Raw genomic sequence first — 25,364 nt, forward strand, 5'->3', positions numbered from 1 at the left:
GGTGGCCTAGTCAGCATGCAGACCTAGCAAGAAAATACAGTTTTACAAAGGTGAGAAATGCAGAAATTTAAGACAATGATCAGCCATAAGCTCAAGAGAGGAAAAGCATACCTTCCTGCTGCTAAGAAATATAAAGTTTTGGCATTTTTTTGGTGCTCCAGCAGAAAAATGGAGAAGAAGAAAAAAAACAGAGCTTCAACTTTTGAGCAGATGGGTTTAGAAGAGTGTGTGGGTGTAACTTGGCTGGGGTTGCATCGGAGAAAGTGGTGACAGAGTAATTAGGAGAAGGTGGTGGTTTGGTGGTAACTTGGCTGAGGTTGCAGACAGTGGTGACAGAGTAATTAAAGGAAGGAAGATCGTGTAAATCTAAATCCTGCATGAAAAGTTTTTGACAAGACAAACTGAGTCCACCCTTTCTTCATTATTGAAAAAAAAAAAGCCGGGGACTTGATAAGTCGTGTCAAATATACTCGCATCAGTACATGCATAAACCTTCTTTTCATTGATTAACTCGTTAAAGCAAATTATCGCACATGTAAAGTCTACTAGTCCCATGCATTTTATATTATTTTATTTATATTATTTATATGTTAGATTTAAAAATTCATCACACATGAGAATATATGATAAGATGAATCTCATATTAATAAAAGAAAAAACTTGCAGATGCTTATAAGTGTTAACTTATTCTCTGTATTTCCTATTAGTTTATAACAAAACTTTAATATTTTTTATAATATCAAAATAGGTTAGCTTACGTGTAAAGCTCAACAACCACACGTTTTTCATAACTTAATTCGTCACGTAAAAAGCATATAAAAATGCAAAAGTAAAAGAGCCTCTTATTGTTATCGATTAAAGTAGAAATTTAAAACCAATTAATTTTAGAATGACATCTCAATTTTCTTTAGCTTCTCCCAGGCAAAGTTCTAAAAAACACTAGGCGCTAGTCGGGCGACAAGAAGAGGTCTAGCGCCTAGGCCGCTAGGTGAACTAGGTAAATTTATTATATTTCTTACAAATAACTATCAGTTTATATTTAAAATATAAACAATTTCATCATAAACTACGAAATAGAATTACATATATATTATGAAGTATTGGAACATAATGAAAATATAAAGAACAAACATATAATGTATGTTCATTTAAGTCTACAACAAATCTCTTACAATTTATTAAAAAATTAAAATGTAAAATGAAAGTTATCTTTTTTCTCTCTAAATGAGTTGCAACATAGGCAGGCAGGTGCCTAAATGGGGTTGGATGGGCTAAATGGATGTCTAGACGATTTAGACGGGCGTCTTAACAGGTTTAGATGAACGCTTCAGTAGGTCTAAACACAATTTCTTAATTTTTAAATAACTAGACATTAATCGGGACAAAACATTTATGAGGAGATTTTTAGAACAGTGCTCCCTGGCAAATCCAATCACTGCCATTGCAGCGGCCCTGCATGCTGAATGTTGACTTTTCTTTCTTTTTCTCACCCGAAACTCCAGAGCAAGAAAACCAAGCTCCCCCATCGTTTTGCTGGAGTGATCTCTCTATCTCCCTGAGCTTATGACTGATCGTTCTTAAATTTTTATGTTAACTGGGTTTCTGCAGAATGGAGCCACACAGATGAAAAAGCCACAGCTTCTGCTTAAAGTCACATAGAAGAAATTAGGTTTAGTACTTGATAGGGAAGAAAGAAGCAAGCCCTTTAATTCTCGACCTTCACCATGCGGTCACCAGCCTCTCAGCCGAACTCCACCAGAAAGACATCCATTTTCTCGTGGAGCTCATACAGGTGTTTATATATATTATTTTTTTTGCTGCGTTTTATAAAACTCTTTTCCTGACCAACGTCAATGAAACTCGAAATTAATATGTGGGTTTTTAAACAATTTCTGGGTTTTTTGCTCTGTTTCTAAAAAAAATTAAAAAAAAATTCAAACTTTTCAACACTAGCATCAATGGAACTTGAAAACCAGTAGTGGGTTTCTTTTTTTGTGAATTTTGCTTTGTGGGTTTGATTTTTGGTGGATTTTAATTTGTGGGTTTTTTATTTGCAGAATGCAGAAGACAATGAATACGAAGAAGGCGTAGAACCAACGCGGGAATTTGTGATGACAAAGGAGGACATAACTGGGAGTGGAGCACCAGCCACTATATGGACTCCATCTGCAGCGTAGGCTGTTCTCCATCGGCGCGACGGCGGCGAAGCCACGAGTTTTCCGTTACAAAGAAGGGGAAGGAGGCAGCAGGGCTTTTATTGGAGAAAAAGGTAAATTAAAATTTTATTTCATTTGATTCATTTTATAGTTTTATTTTAGCTGTTTATATGTAAACATTTTGAACATGGAAATGCTATCCCTAATAGCCTTCCCATTTGTATGTGTTTACGGAAAATGCAACTAAGTAGTTAAGCGCTCGGTTGATAACGATTTGATACCACCATATCTTAAGAACAAAAAAAGCAAAAACAAAAAGCAAAATGGTTATCAAACGAGCATTAAGGGTTTGAGCTTTGCAGTTTTTCCTTTTCATGAACCTGAATGTTGAATATACGTTTTTTGTGATGGACTTTATTTGTTTTTAATCAAATCTGTTGTGATGGAACTTATTGTTTATCCCAAATAAATGTTTTTGCAGAACTTTATTTTTGAGATTCTGTATTTGTGTTCCTTTTCTAGCAAGCTATTTTTGTATGTTCTGTCTAGGATCTTTTGGCATTCCTTTGGCTAATTTGGTCTTGGATTTCGTTTTTCTTTTTCATTTCTGACTGAATAGTTGAGCTCTATGTGAAATTTCCATCTCTAGGAGATGACTTTTGCAATTCTTTTCATTTTTTCGTCTTAAAGATAGGTTTTCAAATTTAAACTGTATAGCCCTGGATACACGCTTGTTTTGAATGCATAATAGTAGAGTTCCCAGTCTATTCAACTCATTTTACTTTTTTGAGTTGCATGCATTCTGTATAGGAACCCAGTTATCTATTGAACTTTTGATTATCAAGTTGAACTCACGATATCAATGTTTTCTTGCAGGAATTGGATTTTAATGTGTGTTTCTTGTGAGTTCGCAGCCATGGATATTTAGCAATGGATATTGTGTCAGATTCATGAAAGAACCTGGAATATGTTGCAGCCAACTGGAATCAACATTTACGAGGTACTCTCAAGCAGAAATTGACCAAAGTACCTGCCACAATGTTTGGTGGAGAAAATACTTCTAATCCGCAGAGAGGAAGTATTCATTGCTGATGACTTGCGACTCAAGAAAGTTTTCTCAGGCTGTGAAAAATTTCCTCTGTTTGTTTGCTTTCCCAAGAGTCACAGCTTGTCTTATATTTACCCAGGAAGACTACAAGCAATCTACGAATCTCTTGGAGTTAGAAAGATTTCTGAGTCAGTTGAGTGCAAAGTGAACGGCATTGAGTCGTAAGAGCAGTGGGAAAAGATTGATGCGAGGAATGGATTGATCGGGAGGGGTTTAGTCATGACTATTCTGGCTTCTCTTGCTGGTCCTGAGGTAAATATGTCACTAAGAGACAGACGCAAGGCCGCAAATTCGGTAGTTATGCTGTCAGTGTACAAGAGTGACAAACCAATTCAAGTCTACTGTTGACTAATGCCATCTGCAGCGACAACCGTGGAAGTGAAAAAACAAAAGGTGGTTCTTTGGGAGAAGGATTCACAGCGGCTGCTCATTGATAAATCAGGTTCCGATGGACAAGAATTGATCTAGAGTTTCTTACTTCTTTTGCTATCGAACTCACGCAAGAACTTTTGGCACCAGCAAAACCTACTAGAGCAGATAAATTGAGCAAGCTTATCCTAATGGGATTTATGTTTGATATTAGTGAGGGTGAAGTGGATTGTGTGCTGATGAATGAGAACTTGGGAGTTATTTGTGGAGGATGAGCAGTTTCTTAAAGCTGCATTCGTCACTTCTGGAGAACTTGGTCGGGTTTATGAAAAGAATTCTGGTACCAAGTTAGAGCAATTAGGCCCTTCCACGCCAATGCCTTTATGCAAGAAACAGCGTCAGTGAAAACAAGGGAATCGACCTTCTATTTTTATTCATGGCTTGAATTATGATCAGGTTTCGGAACCATGAAGTTTTATTTGGTTGTATTTTATTGTAATCCTCGATGTATATATGGACCTGAAGCCAGGGATTTATGACCTTTTAGAATGCTCTGTACTGTAAAATGATTACATCCGAGCAGCTTGGCCCTTGTTTGTGTAGCAGTACCTTGACCAACCCTAGGTCCAATAGAAGCAAGCCCGACAGCCAACCCAGCAGCAATAACGGGAGCGGCGTAGTTCTCCTCTTGTATTGTGTCTTCTCTGTTACTAAAATTTTACTTTTCCTTCCTCTGTTATCAACTAGGGTAGTAGTTTTAGTACTTACTCATGATCAAGTATGAAAACATAGTAACCTGAAGAAGTAAAGAAATCTTAGTTGAATGACTTTTTAACTACGAACACAGCATAAATACCAGGTTTATGAAAGAATGGAGCCCATTAGCTTATGAATTGACTTAGGATCCGTTTCATAATTATTATGGTTTTAGTTTTTGTTTCGAAGTGGGATGGGAGAAACGATGGAGTAGGAAAAGAAACACAAAATGAAAACTTAAAAAAAAAAAATCATTTTAAATTGTTTTTACTTTCAAATTTTCATTTCTTCCCTTCCCTTTGACCATCTTTCTTAGGGCTGGAAAAAATTCTCTAAATTCCAAACCAAACTAAAAAATCTCGATCCTAAACCAAAAAAGGCCCAAACCAAAATTTTTGAAATTTTCGAGATGAAATACTGAACCGATCCCGAAATTTTGGTACGAGAATCAGTATTGTCTCTTCAATGTTACGGTAATCCCATACTAAACTGAAAATAAATATTATATATATATATATATATATATTATTGTAGATTTAAATTGTTGCTAACTACTAGTAGCAATATAATTGGTGTAGTTTACAAGTAGTAACCATAACCCTTTTATCACCACATTTGCGGGTAGAAACCTCCCACACACACTCACCCTACCTTCTTCTCAACCAGATGTGTCTATTTCTTAACACGAAATCAAAAAAATTGTATTGTTAGTTTTTGAACATATTAGGTTTGTAACTTATTTTTTTGCTTTTGGATTTGTTACTTATTTTATTTGGTTGCATGTTAATTTGACTTGGTATGAATGATTAGTATTTCAATTTGTATGAAATTTGGGAATACCGAACCATCCCTAAATACTGAAAATTGGGAATACCTAAATTTCGGTTTGGGATTGGTTTTTAAATTCCCGTCCTGAAAATTTTCGGTTTTGGATTCGGGATACTATTTTCGGTTTAGGATCCCACACCGAACCACCTCTTTCTTCATCCCTCCTCCTCCCTCGTATACTTTTCTTATTTCTCAAGTGCAAAAGATAAACTAAAACGAAATGGTTATCAAATTGGCCCTTAATTATCAATTTTGTATAATAATATCGTCCATTTTGAAACATTGGTCAGGAAACTGGGAGAGTCGCCAACTTTGAATGTGAAAAATAATCCAGATTATCCTGTAACTGAACCCTTCAGAGTTTCCAAATGGGATCATATATGACTGCAATGTCGTCATTGCCATTTGTTCATGGACATGAACTTTCATCATATGTTTCGTCTAAGGTCATAGTGCAATATGCATGCATCAGCATAGGCAGCCATGCATTTATTAATGGTCATCTAATCGCCTACTCAAACGGGAAAATTATATTCTAATTACACCATGTTGACCCAGAAATTAAAGGTTTGCAGAACTCTCCCGCATGATGCAAAAACTGGTGGCTTCAAGTCTTCAACCGAAGAGATTTTTCAATGTGATCATTACATGTCATGCAGTGTTACTAAATTATCTATATTATAATAACATATTTACTTATCTATATTATAGTATTATATCTTAGATTTCTAATATATCTACACATCGTTCAAACATGTTATGATATAAGATGATAATGTTAATTAGGTAACACTAAAGAATTACTCTTTCTTTCTCATGTGCTATTCACATGACCAATTTATCCCATGACGTATAGTAACTTGATCGAAATTCAAACATGTAATATATGGTGTAAAAGGGATCGAAATTCAAACATGTAATATGTGGTGTAAAAGGGGTTGACAACTTTGAAGGTTGGTGTGCTTTTGACAAAACAGAAACGAGAAAGAAGAAATTTGATTCAAGTTGCGTGGGAAATACAGCTATGCTGACTTGGTGACCATGGTGCCTGTTTTTCTGTTCACCAAATTAAAATATAAATACTTTTTGCTCTTGTCGAAAACAGAGAAAAGATAAGGTAAAGCCTGGAGAAGGAAGATGGGGTGAGTTAGCTGTAAAGAATATAATTTACATATGAACCTACGAGAAATTGTCAAGAAAATAATACTATCTTAATATATTGTTCAACCTCAAAAACATGTAGGTCCGTTCAAGATTGAAAATATAAAAAGACGTTTAAATGATATACGAAAAGGTAGTGATTTTCACACTATGTTCTTTTTATTCTGCATTTATGTCTCTTTTTTATCAGTTCTAAGACCGGAAAAAGCAAGAAGAATGCATGGAGAGAACGTGGCGAAAATATTTCCCAAAGTAAATAGTTGGTGCAAATTAATATATAGACTTGATAATGTAGAATCCGATGAGAGAACACAGCTTCTTTGCCTTGGTTTTATGCATGGCTGCGGGTCTGTCAAGCACTAACATCATTACATAAGAAAACCGGGAGAGAGAGAGAGAAAGAGAACGAGAGGTCAAGCAAATGACGCCAGAGATTTGACACTTTCCGCCTATAGCTACCACCACCAACTCTAATTATACATTGAATTTGATGTTTGCTTTGACCTCCAGTTACACTGGCTAATTAACTAGAGAAATGTTATTCACGTTCATATTTACATTTTATATATATTTTTTTAATTTTTGACCGTTAGATCAAAATGAATTAAAAAAAATTAATGGTAAAAAATTTACAAGAGTGTGTGAGAGGTAAAAATATGTGTATATATTGCTCTTTTCATTAACTCTTATAGTAGTTGCTTTATAATATAATTGGGGGAATATGTTTAATTTTTTGAGTTATATCTTTTGTAGTTTTATGAGGGAATAAGATCTGGGATATTTTTTTTTTATCCTTGTGGATCTTTAGGTTTGTAATTTGTTTAGTTAAGAGTGTTTCATTTCTGCATGTCACGTTAGTTAGAGCGGATGTGCTCACATGATTTTGAATTCTTACCCTTGCAATTTAAATTAGTTTAAAATAAAATATTATTTGTATAATCCCATTTCCAGTTTTTAGTCAACATTGCATCTTGTTTAATTTCTTATAATTATAATTTTATGGAAAAGAATAAGAGCATTTTGTACCCTAAAATTTTCATGTTCAACAATTTTTGCCCTGAAATTTATTTTACATATGAACTTACTTTTGAGAAAGTATGAATAGCATTTCTTAGGTGATTTTGCCATATACTATAAGTTGACTTGGAATTTGTATGTCTAATTACTTTTATTTTTGTTGGAGAGTATGTCATTACTAATTACAGCCTGCAAATTTAATCCCCATTAATTTGACTAGCTTAAAAAGTCTTATTGTTAAAATAAACAACAAATGGAAAATCATTATCATGTATCTTGTAGTCAAATAATACGTAATTTCACCAAACTTGTGCAAAAGTCTGAACCCTAATAACATTAATTATATTGGCCCTTTGAGAAGGGTAAGTTGGTCCACAAACCCCCTTCTAAGGAGGGAGACTTAATCTTGGGCTTGCAAGAGAAACTCCAACTCACAAAGAGGATATTAAAGAAAGTAATATTATCGTATATAGCTGCATGCATGGCCGCTGGAATATGATTCATCATGCTTTGCTTATATATACATATATCCTCTAGGATATAGGGCTGCCCTAACCTAGGCCGCCCTATGCAATGCGTATTCCTGGGGATCGAAATAAGTCATCAACGTCATCAAATTGGTTTCTCTTTGTCTTGCATTCTTCTCCTCTTGTTGGTCATTTGGTCACCTACCAAAAAGGATCATGTACCCTAATGTCCACTTAGTTTCAATCTTTGCTAACGGTTTCTCATTTTGCTTCTAGAAATTTGCTAGCTAGCTAAGCTAGTTGGTTCAAATATAGTTTTTTTTTAATTATTTACCTTTTTTGGGTAAACGTAACCCTAAAGGCTGACTTTTATTGCTGGAAATGGAAGTTGCAATGCCAAAGGAAGAAGAATAACTTTTATCGTAAAAGTATATCGTAATTTTGACTTCTGATGTTAATATAAGTGTAAGTTTATTTTCACATGACGTTGTATTATGACATAGAATGCTACATTGATGGTAAACTTGACAATGCATGAAGTTCTCTCACTGCGGCGCGCCCGCCCCACCCCCCGCCCCAAAAAAAAAAAAAAAAAGAGAGAAAAAAAACTACCAATTCAAATGGCTACGTGTGCACATATGACTATGTACGGTGATTTATTCTTTTGGATTTTGCTTCGATAATATGAAAGATGAATGGTAATTGAAAATAAAAGATTTAACAAGTTTTGAAATCAACTTTAACGGTTAAAACGCCTGTATTATTGAAATCACACCCTACTCTCTTTACCGAACACTTGAACCCTAAATTCAAAGGAGGAACTAGACCATATATATGAATACATATGTATGTATACATATATATACACACACACACACATACAATTACCCTAACCAATGATTCAAACCTATAGTAGTCTAGCTAATTGACCAAATATATTTACATTTTTATACTCTTTTTTTTTTTTTAGCAAACGACAACATTAGTGGGTTAAATAGTTGTTGTTAAGGGATAGGAAAATCGATGGAGATCAAATCTACACCATGGTCATAAACATTATTACTTTCTGTCACTACGATAAAACGCCATAATAAAACACATTCACACAGTTTAAAAGTTTACGTATAATAGTTATTGAGGAGTATAATGATATGATACGTAGATTAGATTTCAATAGAAAAAATATATGTCCTATATAACTACATGGGCGTATTATAATAATATGTGCTTAGTGTGTATATATGTCCCGGAGTACTAGACGGTGAGGATCTTATTGGAATTGTAGTTCCAAGAAAATCAGCAAACTGATGATCATACAAAAAAAAGGTGATTCCAGACTAAGAAAGACAAGAAGAAAATTCCTGCTTCCATTCTGGCACACTCATTTTCCTCCAATTTTCTATTGAAGCACACTTCTTTTAGCCACACCCTTTTTTAATTCCACTTGGCCCCGTTCCGGGAACCATGCTTATCCCTTTTCATCACAATTTACAATTAATCAATTTACTCTCTCTCTCTCTCTCTCAAAATTTATGTGTATCAGAAACACATGTTACGTGATGTATAATTTTATGTATTATTATATGAATAGAGGATATGATTAATACATGTTACTTTTAAAGTTTACTAACAAAAAAATACATATATTATAATGTGAAAGAACCAATAACAATACATGACAGTGTTCCGGATACACAAATTTCTCAAAAACTTCTCTCTCTAAAAAGTTGTTACTATTACTATATAAATGTGGAATATTGTTTATCCTATAGTATATCAAGGTAGCTATCTTAGCTCAATTAGATTCCAACAAGAAAGTAAAGATGGGGAGAGCTCCTTGCTGTGATAAAGCCAACGTGAAGAGAGGTCCATGGTCACCTGAAGAAGATGCCAAGCTCAAGTCTTACATCGAGCAACATGGCACCGGCGGTAACTGGATCGCTTTGCCACAAAAGATCGGTATGCAGATCTCAACCTTCTTCGTCTTCCTCTTCCTCAAATTAGTGTCCTGGTTAATCTATATCAAATTAATTAGTTAGAAGTTACCAGCTGTATAAATTAGATGGAATTAGGTTTTTGCTGATTTAATTCTCTGATGGATGATTTAGGGCTTAAGAGGTGTGGGAAGAGCTGCCGGCTTAGATGGTTAAATTATCTCCGCCCAAATATCAAGCATGGAGGGTTTTCTGAAGAAGAAGACAACATAATTTGCAGCCTCTACATAAGTATTGGGAGCAGGTAGACACATACATGAATTTAGCGTTGAATATCGCTTTTATAAAATGAAAAAAAGCATATATAAATATAACCACAATATCAATTACACATCTACATGTAAATTAGTGTAATTTAGTTCCTAGCTAGGGTAATTAATTATTTGATTATTTCATAAGTATAGATTATGTATGTATGTGTATATGTAGGTGGTCTATAATTGCAGCACAACTGCCAGGAAGAACTGACAATGATATAAAGAACTACTGGAACACAAGGCTGAAGAAAAAGCTTCTTGGTAGACAGCGGAAAGAACATCAGCTGGCTCGTAAATCGGGCCTAGTTAAACAAGACATCATCAAAAGGTCAGGCGCTGTTGGGGGAAACAGTAACTCCCATTCTGCCATTCTGGCCGCAGACGGTCAAAACTCTTACTGGCCGGAGCTTCCAGTGCTTGCAGCACCCACAGTACTACCACAACAACAACAACAGCCTTGCTTTAATGACCATGCTTCTATCAGAAAGTTGCTCATCAAGCTTGGAGGGAGGTTTAGTTCTGATATTAATCATAATCATGATACTAATCAAGCTACCCAAGATAGCTCCACCGATATTCAACCAACCTATCAAGTTCTTGATGATAATAATAACATTCCCTATGCCGCTACTGCTGTTACTCCTACTCATCAAATGGATGAGCACTATTCTGGAAAGAACATGCAAAGTCTATTAGTTCCTCGACATGGGATTCATGCTCTCAACAATTCTTCTGCTCCTGTGGCCTTAAGCAACATTGATGTCATTAGCCCTCATCAATTTGCACAAACACATTACATGGTCAACACGGATAATATTGATGGAGCTGGTAATGGTATAATGCATAATATGTTTCAAGGGCAAGGTGGTAATTATGTGACTGATCATCTAAAGGACATGGCGGTGTACAACAACAACAACACTGACAACCAACAGAGATTTGATGGGATGGAGTTCTTGTATGGCGATGAGATGATGATTATGAATAATAGAATTATTAGTAGTTATGGAGAAAGTATTGGGTGGGGTGAGATGCTGGGATGTCCTCCTGTGGCCTCCTCCTCAGACGACTATAATGCCGGCATGGACCGACTGATGCCGGCCGCACCCGTCCAAGAATGTGCTTTCGCCAACGACCAGTTGATGAGTAGTTACCCTGGGGCCCCATTATAAGATGATCATCGTGTACATGCAATTAATGTTATGTTAATATTTGGTAGCAATAGGGGGATCGGTGATGTTTTGCGCCAAATAGGGAAACCCTAATAATGAACTCATTAAATGATATGTTTGTTTCTTTCTTCTTCTATATTCTGTTAATTTTCAGACTGAATTTCTTCGTTGGTGTATAATTAGCAGAGTTTGAAGCCCTACTAGCTACTAGGGGCAAATTTGATTTGTCAAGTACTGTGAAGCTTTTTCTCTGACTGAAAGAACATGCATGTTTCAGTGTGTTGTTCCAGTTGATTTTAGATGGTGGAGATCAGCATTTCTTCAAAGAAATTTACGAATAGGGGAAAAGGGTATGTATTTGTTGCCACTTGCCAGCGTGGTTATTAATTTATACTTATATATGTTGGTAAAAATGCATGTTCACTGGAAACCAAGATAGGAAAGCAGTTTCTTGGAACAAGTTTTATGAATAAGCATTCCAGGATTATGAAATCAAGGTAGTAAGGCTCGAAAACTAATGTCTTCAGTTTGGGAAGAGAGAGAGAGTTTTGAACACTAATCAGTTCTGAATGACACACATGCTTTGTAAGAATAATATGTCTTTCAGACCTTCATACTTTTTGTATGATTTAAACTTTTAAGACTGTCAGCTTTATTACTGTTATATAACAGTTTTAACTTTCAAGTATTATAAAAAAATTTAGTAATTAATACTCGTAAGGTATGGTGCTTCAGTTTGTAAGACTTTCTATTTGAATACATGCATGGATCATCCCCTCTCTCTCTCTCTCTCTCTCTCTCTCTCTCTCTCTCTCTCTCTCTCTCTCTCTCTCTCTCTCTCTCTCTCTCTCCCCCTCTCTCTGAAGTCTGAACACACAAAACATTTTAAGTCTGACCACACAAAACATTTGGTTTAGCTTTTGACCTAGTTGATGATTCACATCATCTAGATGTGTACATAATTGCATATATATTCTTGTTTGAATTTCTATTTCTGATTAAGCAATTTTTTTGTTACATTTGAATATTGACGAAGTAGTAAACCCTATTCAGTATTTATTAGTGTATATAGGTGCATGCAATACTCAACCTTAACTAGATATATACACAAAATGTATAGCCAACAATGTTGACTGAGATCTAGAGAACAATGCATCTTCTTCAGAAAAAAAAAAATAATAATAACAGAAGAACAATTCATCTGCACCTATCAATACATCCACACTTCCAGAGATAACTGATTCAAAGTTTTTGTTATATTGCTAGCTATAGGCAAAGCAATGCCATTGGTGTTTTGAGTATTATTTTTACTGAGTTTATACTAGAGTTAATGGTATGGGTGGGTAGGGTAATGAGTATGAATAAGCTAGAGATATAGGGTTCGAAACCCTCCTGCGTAACCATAAAAATTCCACAGAAATGAAGAAAATAAAGGAACTTCTGAGTAAGCTTTAAAATTCCACATAATCTGATATATGTGCATATTTACATGTAGGTTATATAAAAGAGGATGAAAATAACAAAGGCTCATATATGACTTGGTCTTTTTTGAGTACTGTAAATCAAGCTCTTGATATCGATTGTTGCGTAACAAGCTCCAATCATATATGGTATGCAATAACTATCAATTCACCAGTCAAAAGAGTTGCATGTGCTTGGAGTAATGGATGTCAAATGAACATGCTTTAATTAAATTCAATCAATATCAATTAACAGTAATTTCTTCTAGATCAATACAGCAGGCCGATGTTAATTAGCAGAGTAAGTTGCTTAATTTTGGTCTTCGATCATTAGCTTATTGTTTAACTACCACAATTATTTATTGCTTCCAGCTTCTCTTGTTAACTAACAAGCTCTTCCTTTCTACTTTCCAAATCCACTTTTTTCTTTTGCTTTTCTTTTTCCAACAATTAGGAATCTAACCCTAGGTCCCTAGGGTTTTTTTTCATAATCATAATTATTACTAGATGAAACCTACACATTATGTGTATTCCATTAATAAGTAGTCTCTTTTTCATTACAATTGATAATTCTAATGTAAACCACAACTAAAAGAATGAGGGAGGATTCAAACTTGAATGCACTAAAAATAATACAAATACCCTAATCACGAAGACAATCGACCATATTCGAATCTTAAGTCAAACAACATCTAGCTAGCTATAGCCCAACATAATTGAAATGGCCTCCAGATTACTTAATTATGTAGTTATTTGTAGCTTTGGTCCGGAAGGTCAAAGAAATACATTGTCATCTGGACTCAAATTATCTCTTAGGTCTTCGCTGACTGCTACAAGTGCAAAAGTCGATTACAGTTGTAAACTGCAATTTTTGGATTACAATATTTACTTTCTGTTGACATTGCAAATTTTGCATTAATGTTTGGTAAGCCATGGTCACGATTTGTTAGAATCGGTTGACATATTTTGAAATTGGTAGTATAGTTGCCTCTTCAAGCTAGCGATTCAAATTAGTTGGCCCCATCATCTGGACCAACTATTGAACTCAAAGTTAAAAAAATCTTCTTACTTAAGTTGATTCCACTAGCATATTCATCTATTTGCTTAATTATCATGAGCTCAATCATGAAAACATTACGGTTTTAAAAGGTAACCAATTCATATATTTCTCGAACACGAGTATTATATCATAAAGAATAAATAAATAAGTCGTTCAACTCATATTATAACATGTGAAAAATTATACTGCATAGTTGTGTTCTAGCTAGTACCATACAATTTTTTTTTTATGAAAAAAGAAAAAGAAAAATATAAAATAATGAGCTATTAATTAATTAATTTTTTGGAATAATGTAAGCTCGTAAGTGGGATATCTGATCTAGGTAAAACATATCCCATAAGATATACAGTCTCTCTGGCTTTCAGTATAGTATACTAGAATTATAAGCATACATAAAGCGGACATACATAAACTCCAGCAAGCAAATTAAGGAGACATTAACAGATCTGAGGGCTAATACGAATTTAAAATAATCGCTAGTTATTCATCTAATTTCTTTCTGTAAAGTTAAAAGGAATATCCCAAACAAAGAAGAAACAGAACAGAAAAGTCCTCAAAGAAAAACCAACATCTCAAAATTTGACTTCTTGTGGTTACCATATAAATTCCCGTCAACTTGGTGACGATAATAAACACAAGAAAAATTAATTAAACATATTAACTTATGAATACGTGAATGAGGCCTAGAAGTGACAAGAGCAAAAGGACGACTTGTGTCACTGCTTTTTAATTATTTAATCAACTGAATCAACCTCCCTTAGATATTTAAATCCAAAAAATTTGATCCTTACTTCACAATAATCCGCAAGAAATATTATATTTATTAATTTTCAATATTATAAAACGATAATGACACTCACTAACATGAAAAATTCTTGCACGTTTGTCGTGTTGTTCAGCTGTTGGACCAGAAAAAAAGTGGGTTTGTAGGGTTTGTATTAAAAAATGAAAAGAAATTCATCAGAGAATAATATAGCAAAAAGACTGCAGAGCTGGAGTGCTGATTCTGCATGCGATATTCAAAATTATATACCAGTTACGAGGTGAAGAATTAGAATTAGAATTAAGATAGAGCCGCCTAGGGTTGTGCTAATTTGATTGGTTTAGGGTTTCGAAATAGGATAAGGAGAGCATATGATAGTTTTTTTAACATACAGTTCACTTGTCGGATTGATTTGGCTCATTTGGTTGCGTTGCGACAGTTTGTCGTTTATTATTTTTGCTCTAGGGTTTTGGCCTTGGCTAATGCTTATGCGTTTGATGAAAACTAAATGTTAGGTTGTATATCTTTTATCCAATGCCATACGCAAGCAAATTTAACACGTGCTTATTGAATATTTAGTCTTCCATAAATACTTTTTTTTTTTGCCAAAAAATGATAGTGAAAAAGTACTTCATCCTCGAAAAGTAAGACTTTAGTTGTTTTTGTTTTAATTTTCGTACAATTTTATTTCACAATCAATTTCTTCTTTATATCATAGAGTAGTGCCAGTATAATCGTCTAAACAGGTATGGGTTGTTGTGGATTGTTGATGTCTAGCTAGCTATTGTGGTACTCAATTGAATTAACGACTTTTAGATACTTGCATACATATAAATTATTGTTAATGACTGTTAGATACTTGCAACGTATAAATTATTGTCCTTATCATCGCTCTAAGAGCTTGTTTATAATTGTTTTTTAAAAGATTAAAAGCAATTCATGATAATCAAAGTGCTCCTAACTACCTCTAACATAAAATTTTGAAAATATATGTGGGTCGTGGAAGCAATTTCATGAAGTAATAAGAGTGTGTTTATTGCAACAGACTATTTCAAACTAGATTAATTTAAGAGATTAAGCTGAACTTACTTAAAAAAAAATATTTGGTGTTATAGTGCGTACTAAAATGTAGAATAATATAAATAACAAAAATAATTAATTTTCTTTTTTACTTCTTTTTTTTTTCCTTCCCTTTTCATGAAAACTCTCTCATGCTCTTTCTCTTCCCTCTCCCTCTACTCCCGTCCAACTTTCTCTTTTAGTGCAGTATCCATAACTCAAAAATTAAAACCTAAAATCCAATAAATAAATAAATAAAAAAAAAAAAACTCAGAATCCTCCATTTCAAAAAACCCCGAATCCAACGCATGCAAATTGACTTGGCCATCCTCATAAATCGACTTCTCCAACACCTGCAAATCGACTTGGCCATCTCTGCAAATCTATTTCGATATCGATCTCTGCAAATCTGCATATCGTTATATCAAGCACACCGGGTGGCTCATGAGCCTCCTCAAGCTCTTTCTACTTCTCGAGGTATAATGACAGACCGAAGGGCTCGACTAGCTAGAAGGAATCGGCGGAGAAAATGCTATCTCCATTTGGACCAAGACATAACATTTACTTGTTCAAATAACAATTAAGGTGAAGCAAGATCAGGAACAACGAATCTCTTTATGATGTTTCGGCTTATATTCCTACTAATGTAATTCCCATTACAGATGGACAAATATTCTCATCTGCCGATTTATTCAATTCTGGAATCAAACCGGCCATTACTTGATAAAATGTGGAGGAAAGTAGGACAAATGGCCTATACTACTGGAAGGACTTAAGCCATAACATACATGAAAATGTACTGTGCAAGAATCCACAGTTCCCTTTTTGTTATTTATTTACTTTACTTCTCCTTGTCGCGTTCCACACCAACCATTGGGTTCACAAAGATCTCGTCTTTTGGGGATATGGGTTAAGACAGAGCCCATCGGCTACGAGGACGATGCAAAGCAAACTAAGACGAGTTTGAGGCAAAGCAAAGCATATGTTAGAGACGAGATTAGCAATCCTCTCCATTCGCGCAGGGGGTGGACTCGCTAAGACTACATAGCCAAGGATTTAGTCGGCACGAGTCTGACTTAATCCCTTTAAAGTAAGTCCCTGCTAACACGAACTAGTAAGCTAGTCTATTCCAATTAAACTTAACAAGACCAAACAAACGCGCCCTTAGAGCTTTAATAAAAAAAAAGAGAAAATTTTTGAAATGTCATGTGAACTTGTATGCATTTATTAATTTATCATATAAACTAATTTTAAGCAATTTGTCATATAAACTAAAATTTTAAGCAATGTGTCAAATCAACTTTCCAAAATCATTAATTTGTCATCTCACCCTAACTTTGTTATGTTTTCCATCTAATATAAGTCATGTGCCTCGCACATGACTTGTATTCAAGATTATTTCAATCATTTTAGCATCTTTTTTTTTTTTTTTAACTTTTCCTTAGTACAAACACTTAAATTTTGTGTTCGAGGGTATTCACAGGGATCGGTGTGAACAAAATCTCTGAGAACAAGTATAAAGTAGTAGTATGCCCTTCTATGGCTTTAGAAACCCTAGAGTTTTTTTTTTTTTTTTGTCAAATACAACTTAATAAAAGGAAAGTGAAGTGTTAGAATGACCCAAATAATCCTATACACAAGTCATGTGCGAGGCACATTTCGCACATAACTTATATTGAATGGAAAAATTATCAGGGTTAGATGACAAATTAATGATTTTGGAAAGTTAGTATGACAAATTGTTGAAAATTTTAATTTATATAACAAATTGAAAATTATGTATAAATTCATATGATATTTTAAAATTTTTCCTTAAAAAAATAAAAATAAAACATTCTCCTTAAATTATAAAAGCAAGGTCGAACGAGCCCTAGGCAATCAAGTCCGTTCTGATATGAGGCCATAGAAAAAATAATATTAAAGTTTACTGATTGAGTGAATTAAACATACGGTCCAAAATTAAAAGAATATGAAAGGCCCAGTACATTTTTAATGAGTCCAAACTCCTCATACATTAACCAACCCGGCCCACATTAATATTTTAGAAAAATAAAAATCTAGTGAACTTTACGTTGACAACAGTGGGAAATTCGAATCCCCAATTTGTCACCAGCTGATAAATTAACCCTACAAAATGAGGAGAAAACTCAGGCGATAAAACAGGACCAGCCAGACACCATCAATGGCGTTTCCGGCGTCAATTCTGTCGCCGCCGTCCGCAACCCCCAAATTTCCGGTACCATTCTTCACTCTTTCACTCTCCCAAATTCCCAATTACTTAAAACTTTGAAATTTTCAGGTTTTCGATTAATTAATTATGATTATTTCCAATTTTCCTTCTTTTCTTCGTTTCAGATTAACCTATTCAATCAGAAGCCCTGCCGAATTCGAAACAGCTTCCACCCAAGCTGTGTAAAAGCAGTTTCATCCACGGCACAGTTTGGAGAACCCAACAAAGAAAATAAGCAGAAGCTGCAAATCAAAAGCACTTTTGTGAAGGAGAAAGCTGTGGGAAGCCGTACCTGCCCCAGTGAAGGAGCTTCCATGGAAAAAAGCAGCAGATACAGCGCTGGAGCAGCTGCTTTTGCTTGGGAAAAAAGCATTTATATGGTAATTTGTTACTTTGGGCATCTCTGCTTCCTATCAGACATCATATTTTCCACCTCCAGAAACTATGAATTGGTGATACCATTTGGTCTGTTTGTTGGGTGCTTCTTGACTGATGTTTTGGAAGAGGCATTGCCGCAACTGCTTCCCTGCTCAGAGGAGATGCCACCAATGAGATCGAAAGGCACTTATTTGGTATAAGCTGCTTTTTTGCTGCTGTTAAGTTTGTCTCTGCTGGTCTCCCAATGCAGGCAAGGGTGTTTCTTCTGCACGTTGCAAATGGCGGGTTCCTGCAAGTTTTGTGGTTGTGGAGAGGTTTTTTCAACAGAAACAGATGAAGATGATGTCGAGAATCGCGATTCTTCAGTGGTCATGGATGTGAAATCTTAATTTCATGTATGCAATTCAAAATCTGCTTCGAGAATCAAATAACGAAACTTTGCATTAACATTACATAAAACTTTTCAACTGTTTTCGACAACATTTGGTTTAAAATACAAACTATTTGCTTTGCACATATCACAACTGTACACAAGATAGAGTTGCTTTGCACTCATACTGTAGAAATTGGGAATTCTCTCGGAATTTTGTAAAATGTTTTACTTGTATCACTTGTATCTGTACAACGCTCCGATGGTATTTCCAGTCAGAAGGAGAACCTGCTTCTTAAGATACAGGAATCTCGTTCCAGCCGGCACCATAAACTTGAACATGCATACAAGAACAAGTCAATTACGTCCCAGAAGAAAACTCACTTTAGATCTCCCTAGATTCTGCACCGGCGAAGGTGACATTCCATGACGGATTAATTTGACTGGGTTCCTCCCCTGAAACGAGAAAAGCACAAAGAACCAAGCGATTACATCATTGATGCCGCATACAGGAACAGGAACCCTCGCAAGTACTGGATGAATCAAACCTGGTGGCTTTGCATTCTCTGGATCTGGAACGATGTCCCCCTCATGGCGAGTTGAGCCTCCAGAACTGCACGAGTCATCAGGAGTTAATGGGGCCTGGCAATAAGCTGAATGCAGCTGTTTATAAGCCTCTTCCATCCTCCCTGATTGCTCATCCTTTTGGTCCATATCAATAAGAATCTGCAAACAATCCACTCATCAAAATTTGAAAGAGTAGAGAAACATGGTCTCAAATAACACATAAATGCACGCGCAAGAGTTCACATAAGTTCATTTTCAATAACTACCTCTGCAACGTGGTTCTTGAACACTGGTTTAAACTGCTGTCGACAGTACTCGTTAAACAAAAGAGTGAAGATAAGCAGTGGAATAGTGAAACCTGACGCAATTGGTGTTCTTCTTAATCCAAAGACACCGAGAGCAATTATTTGCATGATAAGCAATGAAACTATGACTGTATTGTGAATCATAGGCCAAAACTGTCCCCCACTTTCGTATTCTGCTATATACACATTGAGAATCTGAAATAGGCATCGTAACGCTTAGCAAAAGATTGATTATTTGAATGCCCCCAAACAAAAAAACAAAAAAAATATGAAAAGAGAATAACTAAGAAATGAGGACAACAACTAAATACGACTAGAAAGAATGAGAGTAAAAACCACACGCGATGGCCGGAATGTGAGAGGAACTTACCTACACCGGGGATGCTACAGTGGCATCCCCGTTGCAGGGTAGTTCTTCTCCCTAAAAAGAGACCTGACAGAAAAAGGAATGATAGATAGGAGAAGTCCTCACCTGGTTTCGATATATAAAGTAAGCAAGTACAAAGTAAACCAGCAAGAATGGCAATATTAGGGGAACCAAGATAGCACAGGTGAAGCCGATGAACCCAAACAGCAGGACTCTAGGAATTTCTGTATGATATGGAAATGACAGGGTGTCATTATACCCTTCTTTCAGTAATATGAACCGTCGGAAATAGTTGCAAAGAAGAGGATAAATTTGCATGAGTTCACATGCCAAGCTTGCCCAACCAGATGATAAAACATAAGTCATGAAGAACTTAGCCTGAAATTTCAAGACCACAATCATAATTAAAAAAACAATAATAAAGCTTTAAACTTTCCAAGATATAAAAGGCTGGAAAACTTCTACTTTTATAAGCATCTTATTACTGATGTAATGTCTCGAAAAGTCAAAACAATTATCGGTCACAAAACTGTCACTTTGTTAACCATTATGACCATCTGTAATTCGAACTAAAATTGATTGAAAAAGTTTACATGAGATGACAATTTCTAATGGACACTTGCAAAGTAACCCGTTTCAAACTTGACCAGGAAAAACAGTGGGCAGATGTAAGTGATGGAACAGTCCAAATAGACCTGGAACATAAAACTATTGATCTTCTAAACAAATTTAAAGATCAAGGCATATCACCTGTGCTGGAACTGCATTGGCAAGTTGCCCGGGTATGTCTTTCACACTAGAAAATACACTCAACTGGCTGATAACAGAGCCGGTAAAAACATTAACAAAAAAGACATTCCAGATTGTGAAGTATAAGACTTTGAAGCATGCACTCTTTTTCCTCTGACTGCGGGAGATCCACCCCTCCACTGTTGAAAACAGCATCATGACTGGTGGAACTATGTAAAAAGCCAGAATTAAAACCACACTTGGTAGGTACCCTGTTATCACCTGGCTCATAAATTTCCTGCACATGCGCACAAAGCAACCATGCAAATGGGTCAAATCCATTGCGAATCTTTATCCCCGTACACACAAAAAATTGGTCCATGTCTAGTATCCATGATAAACAGCATAACAAAAAAATTAAGGTAACAAGGAGAATGTATCTGTGTCAATTGACTTACTTTTTGAGCAATCCTTTCAAAGCTGGAAATTTCTTTTCTAGAATTTTTAGTGCAGTCATGCCCTGAACAAATGTGACAGGAATAAGAAACACAAGCATAAAAGCAATAGTAGCCAGAAGTGTAGCTATCTTCCGGATCCACAGTTGTCCATACGGTATCCAAAGGTTTGACCAATAAACATCATTTGGTTCCGGAGCCATATCTGTCACCCAATGCATGGGATTTGAAGACTGAAGAACCTTTGAAGTAACAACAGCAGCATAGCGAGTTTTGAAAAAGACAAAGGCAGCAGCACACACCTGTATGTAAGACATATATTTTAAGCTACAATGTTGAAAATTCCACAGAAGTTTACACTCACTCAGACAAACATTTATACCTAAATGATGACAACAAAGTCAAACTAATAGAACCACAAAATGAAAATGTCACTCATTTTGTTACGGTGAATAGACAGTACGCAAGATTCATCCTCATGTCTATGACACTGCCATGTCGGACTGTTTTACTAGCTACTTACTCCGCAGATTAAGGTTTGTACTTTCCTATACATAAATGGAATAATTAGGGGGAAAAATGGATATGCATGTTTACTTGTGTGCATGTATGTTTTTTTATCATAAAATAAACATATTAACTTACATAAATACATACACAAACACAGACATAGATATTACTTTAACATTGAACAACTTTTATTTCTACTTTTATTTTATTTGAACTATAGTAACTAAATAAGAAAACATCCAACATAAAAACTAAAGAGCCTATACAATTAATCACGCCAAACACAATTCTGCTTCCAAACATTCAAGTCCAAATTGATGCTTAAGGTGTTATAACCGCCACAATAATACCTGGCCAACTGTCTAACAAGAACTAGAGCCTACTGAAGCAAGAATACATGGTGATACTAAGAACACTTACAGGAACACAATATTATTCTAGGACTGATATGTACATAATTTTCAAGAACTCCATAGTCAGAAAACCATTCTTAAAGAACCAAATCAGATGCAAAGAGTCAAGGCATACATAATCACTAGTTGAATGTGAATAATGATGAAAACCAGAGCAAATTAAATTAATTGGGGCCAGAGCTTGTATGACCTTTTTTCTTCCACCCAAACTATTGTCGATAAGGGATGACTTCCCTTTAACACTCTCTGAATCGGTCGCGAGTATCTTAAAAGAATCAGTAGCTCCTCCACACATACCACAATGAAATAAATCTGGTGTATGAGTCTGTTCCACAGAAACATCCTTAAGAATTTTGCACATCCTCCCTGCATTGCTCTGCAAAATTTGATTTTTCATAAAGTTGCATTAAAGAATATATGAGACATAATTGAACAGATGCATATGAGTGGAAGAAAAACCCAGCGATCCTATATTCAATTCGCAAAAAAAACCCAGCATATAGTTTATATAGTTATCGTAAACCACATATTGGTCTAAGTGAAACTCATGCTAGCAGTTATAACAATATAAGCCAATAATAAAACAATGTGGCTCAGGAAACAGCTGAAATAATTCAAGCCACATACATACCATCAGTTTCTGAACTTTACCAACTCGATACACCATTTGGTGTGACAAGTAGCTTGATGCGTGATATTTTGTGAAGAATTTTCTTACTGAATCACTATATGATTCTTCTGGTGACCATGGAATAGCACGAACAACAAGTGTAAAATGACTTGGACTTAAAGAAGATCCAGTAATATATGCCAGCCTCAGTCTAGTGATGTGCTTATATTCCTACAGAAGAACCACAACAGATACACCAAACCAATGTCTTAGGATGTTTATATATGTATGAACTAAAAAGCATGAATAAGAACTTTTTACAATATATATACAATATTGTACAAGAGGATGGGTTTTAAATCCTTACAAAGTATAGGAGAATACAAGCTGAAGCAGTGATAATGTACAATGCGAGACAATGGGTCCAGAGCCTGACATGAATTAAAACAGAAAGCAAATGACCAATTAGAAATTAGTTCCCTGGTGTACATAACCATAAAAAGTTAAATCAGAATTTAAACTTCATAAAGATTGAGAGAAAACAAAATAAAAGGTGCATAAAAGATACAATTTTTAATAATTGTTTCAATAATCAAGAATATATGTCTCGTACCACTTTGAACCTTCTTGAACGTTCAAGATGGTAAAGACTTCCAAGGATTCTTCAGGGATTCCTGGGTGATTTTTGGTTTGCCCATGATAATTCACCGGAAGTACTATAAAGACGCATATGACAGCAGCAATGGAAAAGATTCGAAGACTGTAAATAGAAAAAAAATAATATTAGGTTGCACTGAACTTATTAAAAAAAAAAAACATTAGGTATAAACTATTATTCTGCAGGCATAAACCATAAAGATCTAGGCAGGGTTTAATTACCTAAAAATAACCATCCTGATAAAAACCACTGAATCCAAGCCACCAACAGCCAATAAATCTTCTTCTCTTGTTCTCCATGCCTTCACTAGCCAACTAGCAGAAGGTACAAACCTTTCCAAGCAGAAAGGATCACTTCTTCTTTTGGTTATCAAAACCGTTCGTCCAAAGTAGACATTCACATTGCACGGTTGTTTCCTCAATATAGAATACAGCGAAAAGAGTATCACGCACACAGCTATATTAATCCCCGCAGAAGTCAAAAGAGCTGCAAGATTCATCTCTATCCACTAAATCTACAATCTTCAAAGTATCTCATCACCCAAGAAAGGGAATTCGAGACACCCGATTACACCATAAGCCGAACACAACCAGTAATCCGAAGTTCCGAACACACACAAATCAGCTGCTGCAATACTTATCCGTCGATCTGCCTAAGAATTCGAAATTTCGAACACAACTCAGAATAAATAAATAAAATTCCATACGCCATCATTCAATTATTGATATCCCAAATTCCAAAATTTCCAAAATTCAACTTCAATTCTCACTCGTACAAAACCAAATTTATTCACATTGCTTCAACTCAAATAATTCGAAACAATATATCAAATTTCATCACAAATAATCAGTAATTAAGAATTAGATGAGCGATTCAGAGTCTTCGAAAATCCAAAACAAAGTAGAATCTAAATCCAAGAAATAAAAAAACTGGAAATTCGAGTACCTGAATCAACAATTCGAGTAATTCGCACAGAACTCCAAGTGATCGAAGCGAATTAATCAACCGGAATTCCGAGGGCAAAGTGGGAATTAAGACTCGCACGCCATTAATTGCCGCGCTTTTGCTTCGACTTCAAAGAAACTCCAGTCTCCAACAGTACAAAAATCCACGAACAAAAATTTACAAAAATAGAAAAAAATAAATAAAGAGAGAAGAAAAGGCGAAACCTCGAAAAGAAACCCTAGATAATGTTTCAGGCAATTTTCAATCAATGGGAGAGAGAAAAGAAGAGACATAGCCAAGACAGAAGAATCAATTTTTTGCAAATACCGTAAAAGCGTCTTCGAGAGTGCCACGTGGCGTCTCATGTATTTGTACTTCCACTAAAAAATACGCGGCCCTAACAGGTGGAACACGTGGAGGACAGCCACGGACGGTCCAGGCCTAACTGTCCATGATACAAGTAACTGTCGAAGGTTCTTTTGGATTTTTAATTAATTTGTTGGGTAAAGATAAAAAACTACTTCAATTATAAATGTCACGACATTATTATACCTCATTTTTAAAATTTGGTCTAATATTAAATGCTGACTTGGTTTGATTTGGAATCCACTTTCCATTACAAAATTATTAAAATATTATTAAAAACAAAAAAATATTTAATATTTTTTAATTATTAAAATAATAAATAAAAGTTAAAAAATTAATAAAATATTATTAAAAACAAAAAATATATTTTTAAATATCTTTTAATAGAAAGTGGGCTCCTAATCAAGCCACGTCAGTATTTAACTGAGAAATTCACGCCAAGCTAACGAAAGGTATAACATTTGACCAAATTCTAAATATGAGGTATGACATTGTCAATTTTAAAACATAAGGTATAATAGTGTCGTGTGACCAATAGTTGAGATAATTTTTTGTAATTTACCCTAATTTATTTTATGGAAGAATTTGAATATTATAAATTTATGAGTTTTGATGAAGTTTAATTGATTTTCAGTAAATTTCATCATATTCCCAGAGAGAGATATGAGATTTGTAAATGTTAAAATACATAAAAAGGAAATCTATCTAATTCCCTTTAACTTTTCAACTTTTTAAAAGTCATTTAAAATAAATTATAATTAAATACTTCTAGAATGTTATGAACTCATATAAAATCGTAATTGAATGTACTTGAATTTCGGTAGATTTTAATTT

The 25,364-nt window shown here is 34.9% G+C and overlaps 2 protein-coding genes across 3 annotated transcripts; one reads left to right on the plus strand and one right to left on the minus strand.

Annotated features, from left to right (window-relative positions):
• Positions 1-9,657: 9,657 nt before the first annotated feature.
• Positions 9,658-11,416, plus strand: LOC137719903 (transcription factor MYB36-like). The gene is made up of 3 exons (XM_068458893.1): positions 9,658-9,821; positions 9,971-10,100; positions 10,286-11,416. Exons 1-3 carry the CDS (start codon positions 9,686-9,688, stop codon positions 11,283-11,285), a joined length of 1,266 nt encoding a protein of 421 aa, XP_068314994.1. The 5' UTR covers positions 9,658-9,685; the 3' UTR covers positions 11,286-11,416.
• Positions 11,417-18,658: 7,242 nt separating this feature from the next.
• LOC137744124 (CSC1-like protein RXW8) lies at positions 18,659-24,451 on the minus strand. 2 transcript variants are annotated; one of them, XM_068484000.1, is made up of 12 exons: positions 24,165-24,448; positions 23,441-23,871; positions 23,175-23,321; positions 22,929-22,992; positions 22,583-22,792; positions 22,142-22,327; positions 21,032-21,330; positions 20,595-20,871; positions 19,950-20,222; positions 19,439-19,672; positions 19,154-19,331; positions 18,659-19,061 (listed from the first exon to the last, which is right to left on the minus strand). In XM_068484000.1, the coding sequence occupies exons 2-12, from the start codon at positions 23,716-23,718 to the stop codon at positions 18,991-18,993; spliced, it is 2,217 nt and encodes a 738-aa protein (XP_068340101.1). In that variant the 5' UTR covers positions 23,719-23,871; positions 24,165-24,448; the 3' UTR covers positions 18,659-18,990. The 2 variants fall into 2 exon arrangements, with proteins under 2 accessions (XP_068340101.1, XP_068340092.1); XM_068483991.1 differs by having other exon boundaries at positions 18,659-19,331; positions 24,165-24,451.
• Between the last annotated feature and the right edge of the window lie 913 nt (positions 24,452-25,364).

The sequence above is a fragment of the Pyrus communis genome, chromosome 1 (genome assembly GCF_963583255.1).
Source record: "Pyrus communis chromosome 1, drPyrComm1.1, whole genome shotgun sequence".
Classification (NCBI taxonomy): Eukaryota; Viridiplantae; Streptophyta; class Magnoliopsida; order Rosales; family Rosaceae; genus Pyrus; species Pyrus communis.

What these genes read in the sequence shown, in the direction of transcription:
- LOC137719903 (XM_068458893.1), top strand. Translation starts at nt 9,686, where the DNA reads ATGGGGAGAGCTCCTTGCTGTGATAAAGCCAACGTGAAGAGAGGTCCA. An exon ending in CGCTTTGCCACAAAAGATCG is followed by an intron (nt 9,822 to 9,970) that starts GTATGCAGATCT and finishes TGGATGATTTAG; the next exon opens with GGCTTAAGAGGTGTGGGAAG. An exon ending in TACATAAGTATTGGGAGCAG is followed by an intron (nt 10,101 to 10,285) that starts GTAGACACATAC and finishes GTGTATATGTAG; the next exon opens with GTGGTCTATAATTGCAGCAC.
- LOC137744124 (XM_068483991.1), bottom strand. Translation starts at nt 23,718, where the DNA reads ATGAATCTTGCAGCTCTTTTGACTTCTGCGGGGATTAATATAGCTGTG. An exon ending in GTTCAAGAAGGTTCAAAGTG is followed by an intron (nt 22,993 to 23,174) that starts GTACGAGACATA and finishes AATTCATGTCAG; the next exon opens with GCTCTGGACCCATTGTCTCG. An exon ending in GTTTGGGTGGAAGAAAAAAG is followed by an intron (nt 21,331 to 22,141) that starts GTCATACAAGCT and finishes TCTTACATACAG; the next exon opens with GTGTGTGCTGCTGCCTTTGT.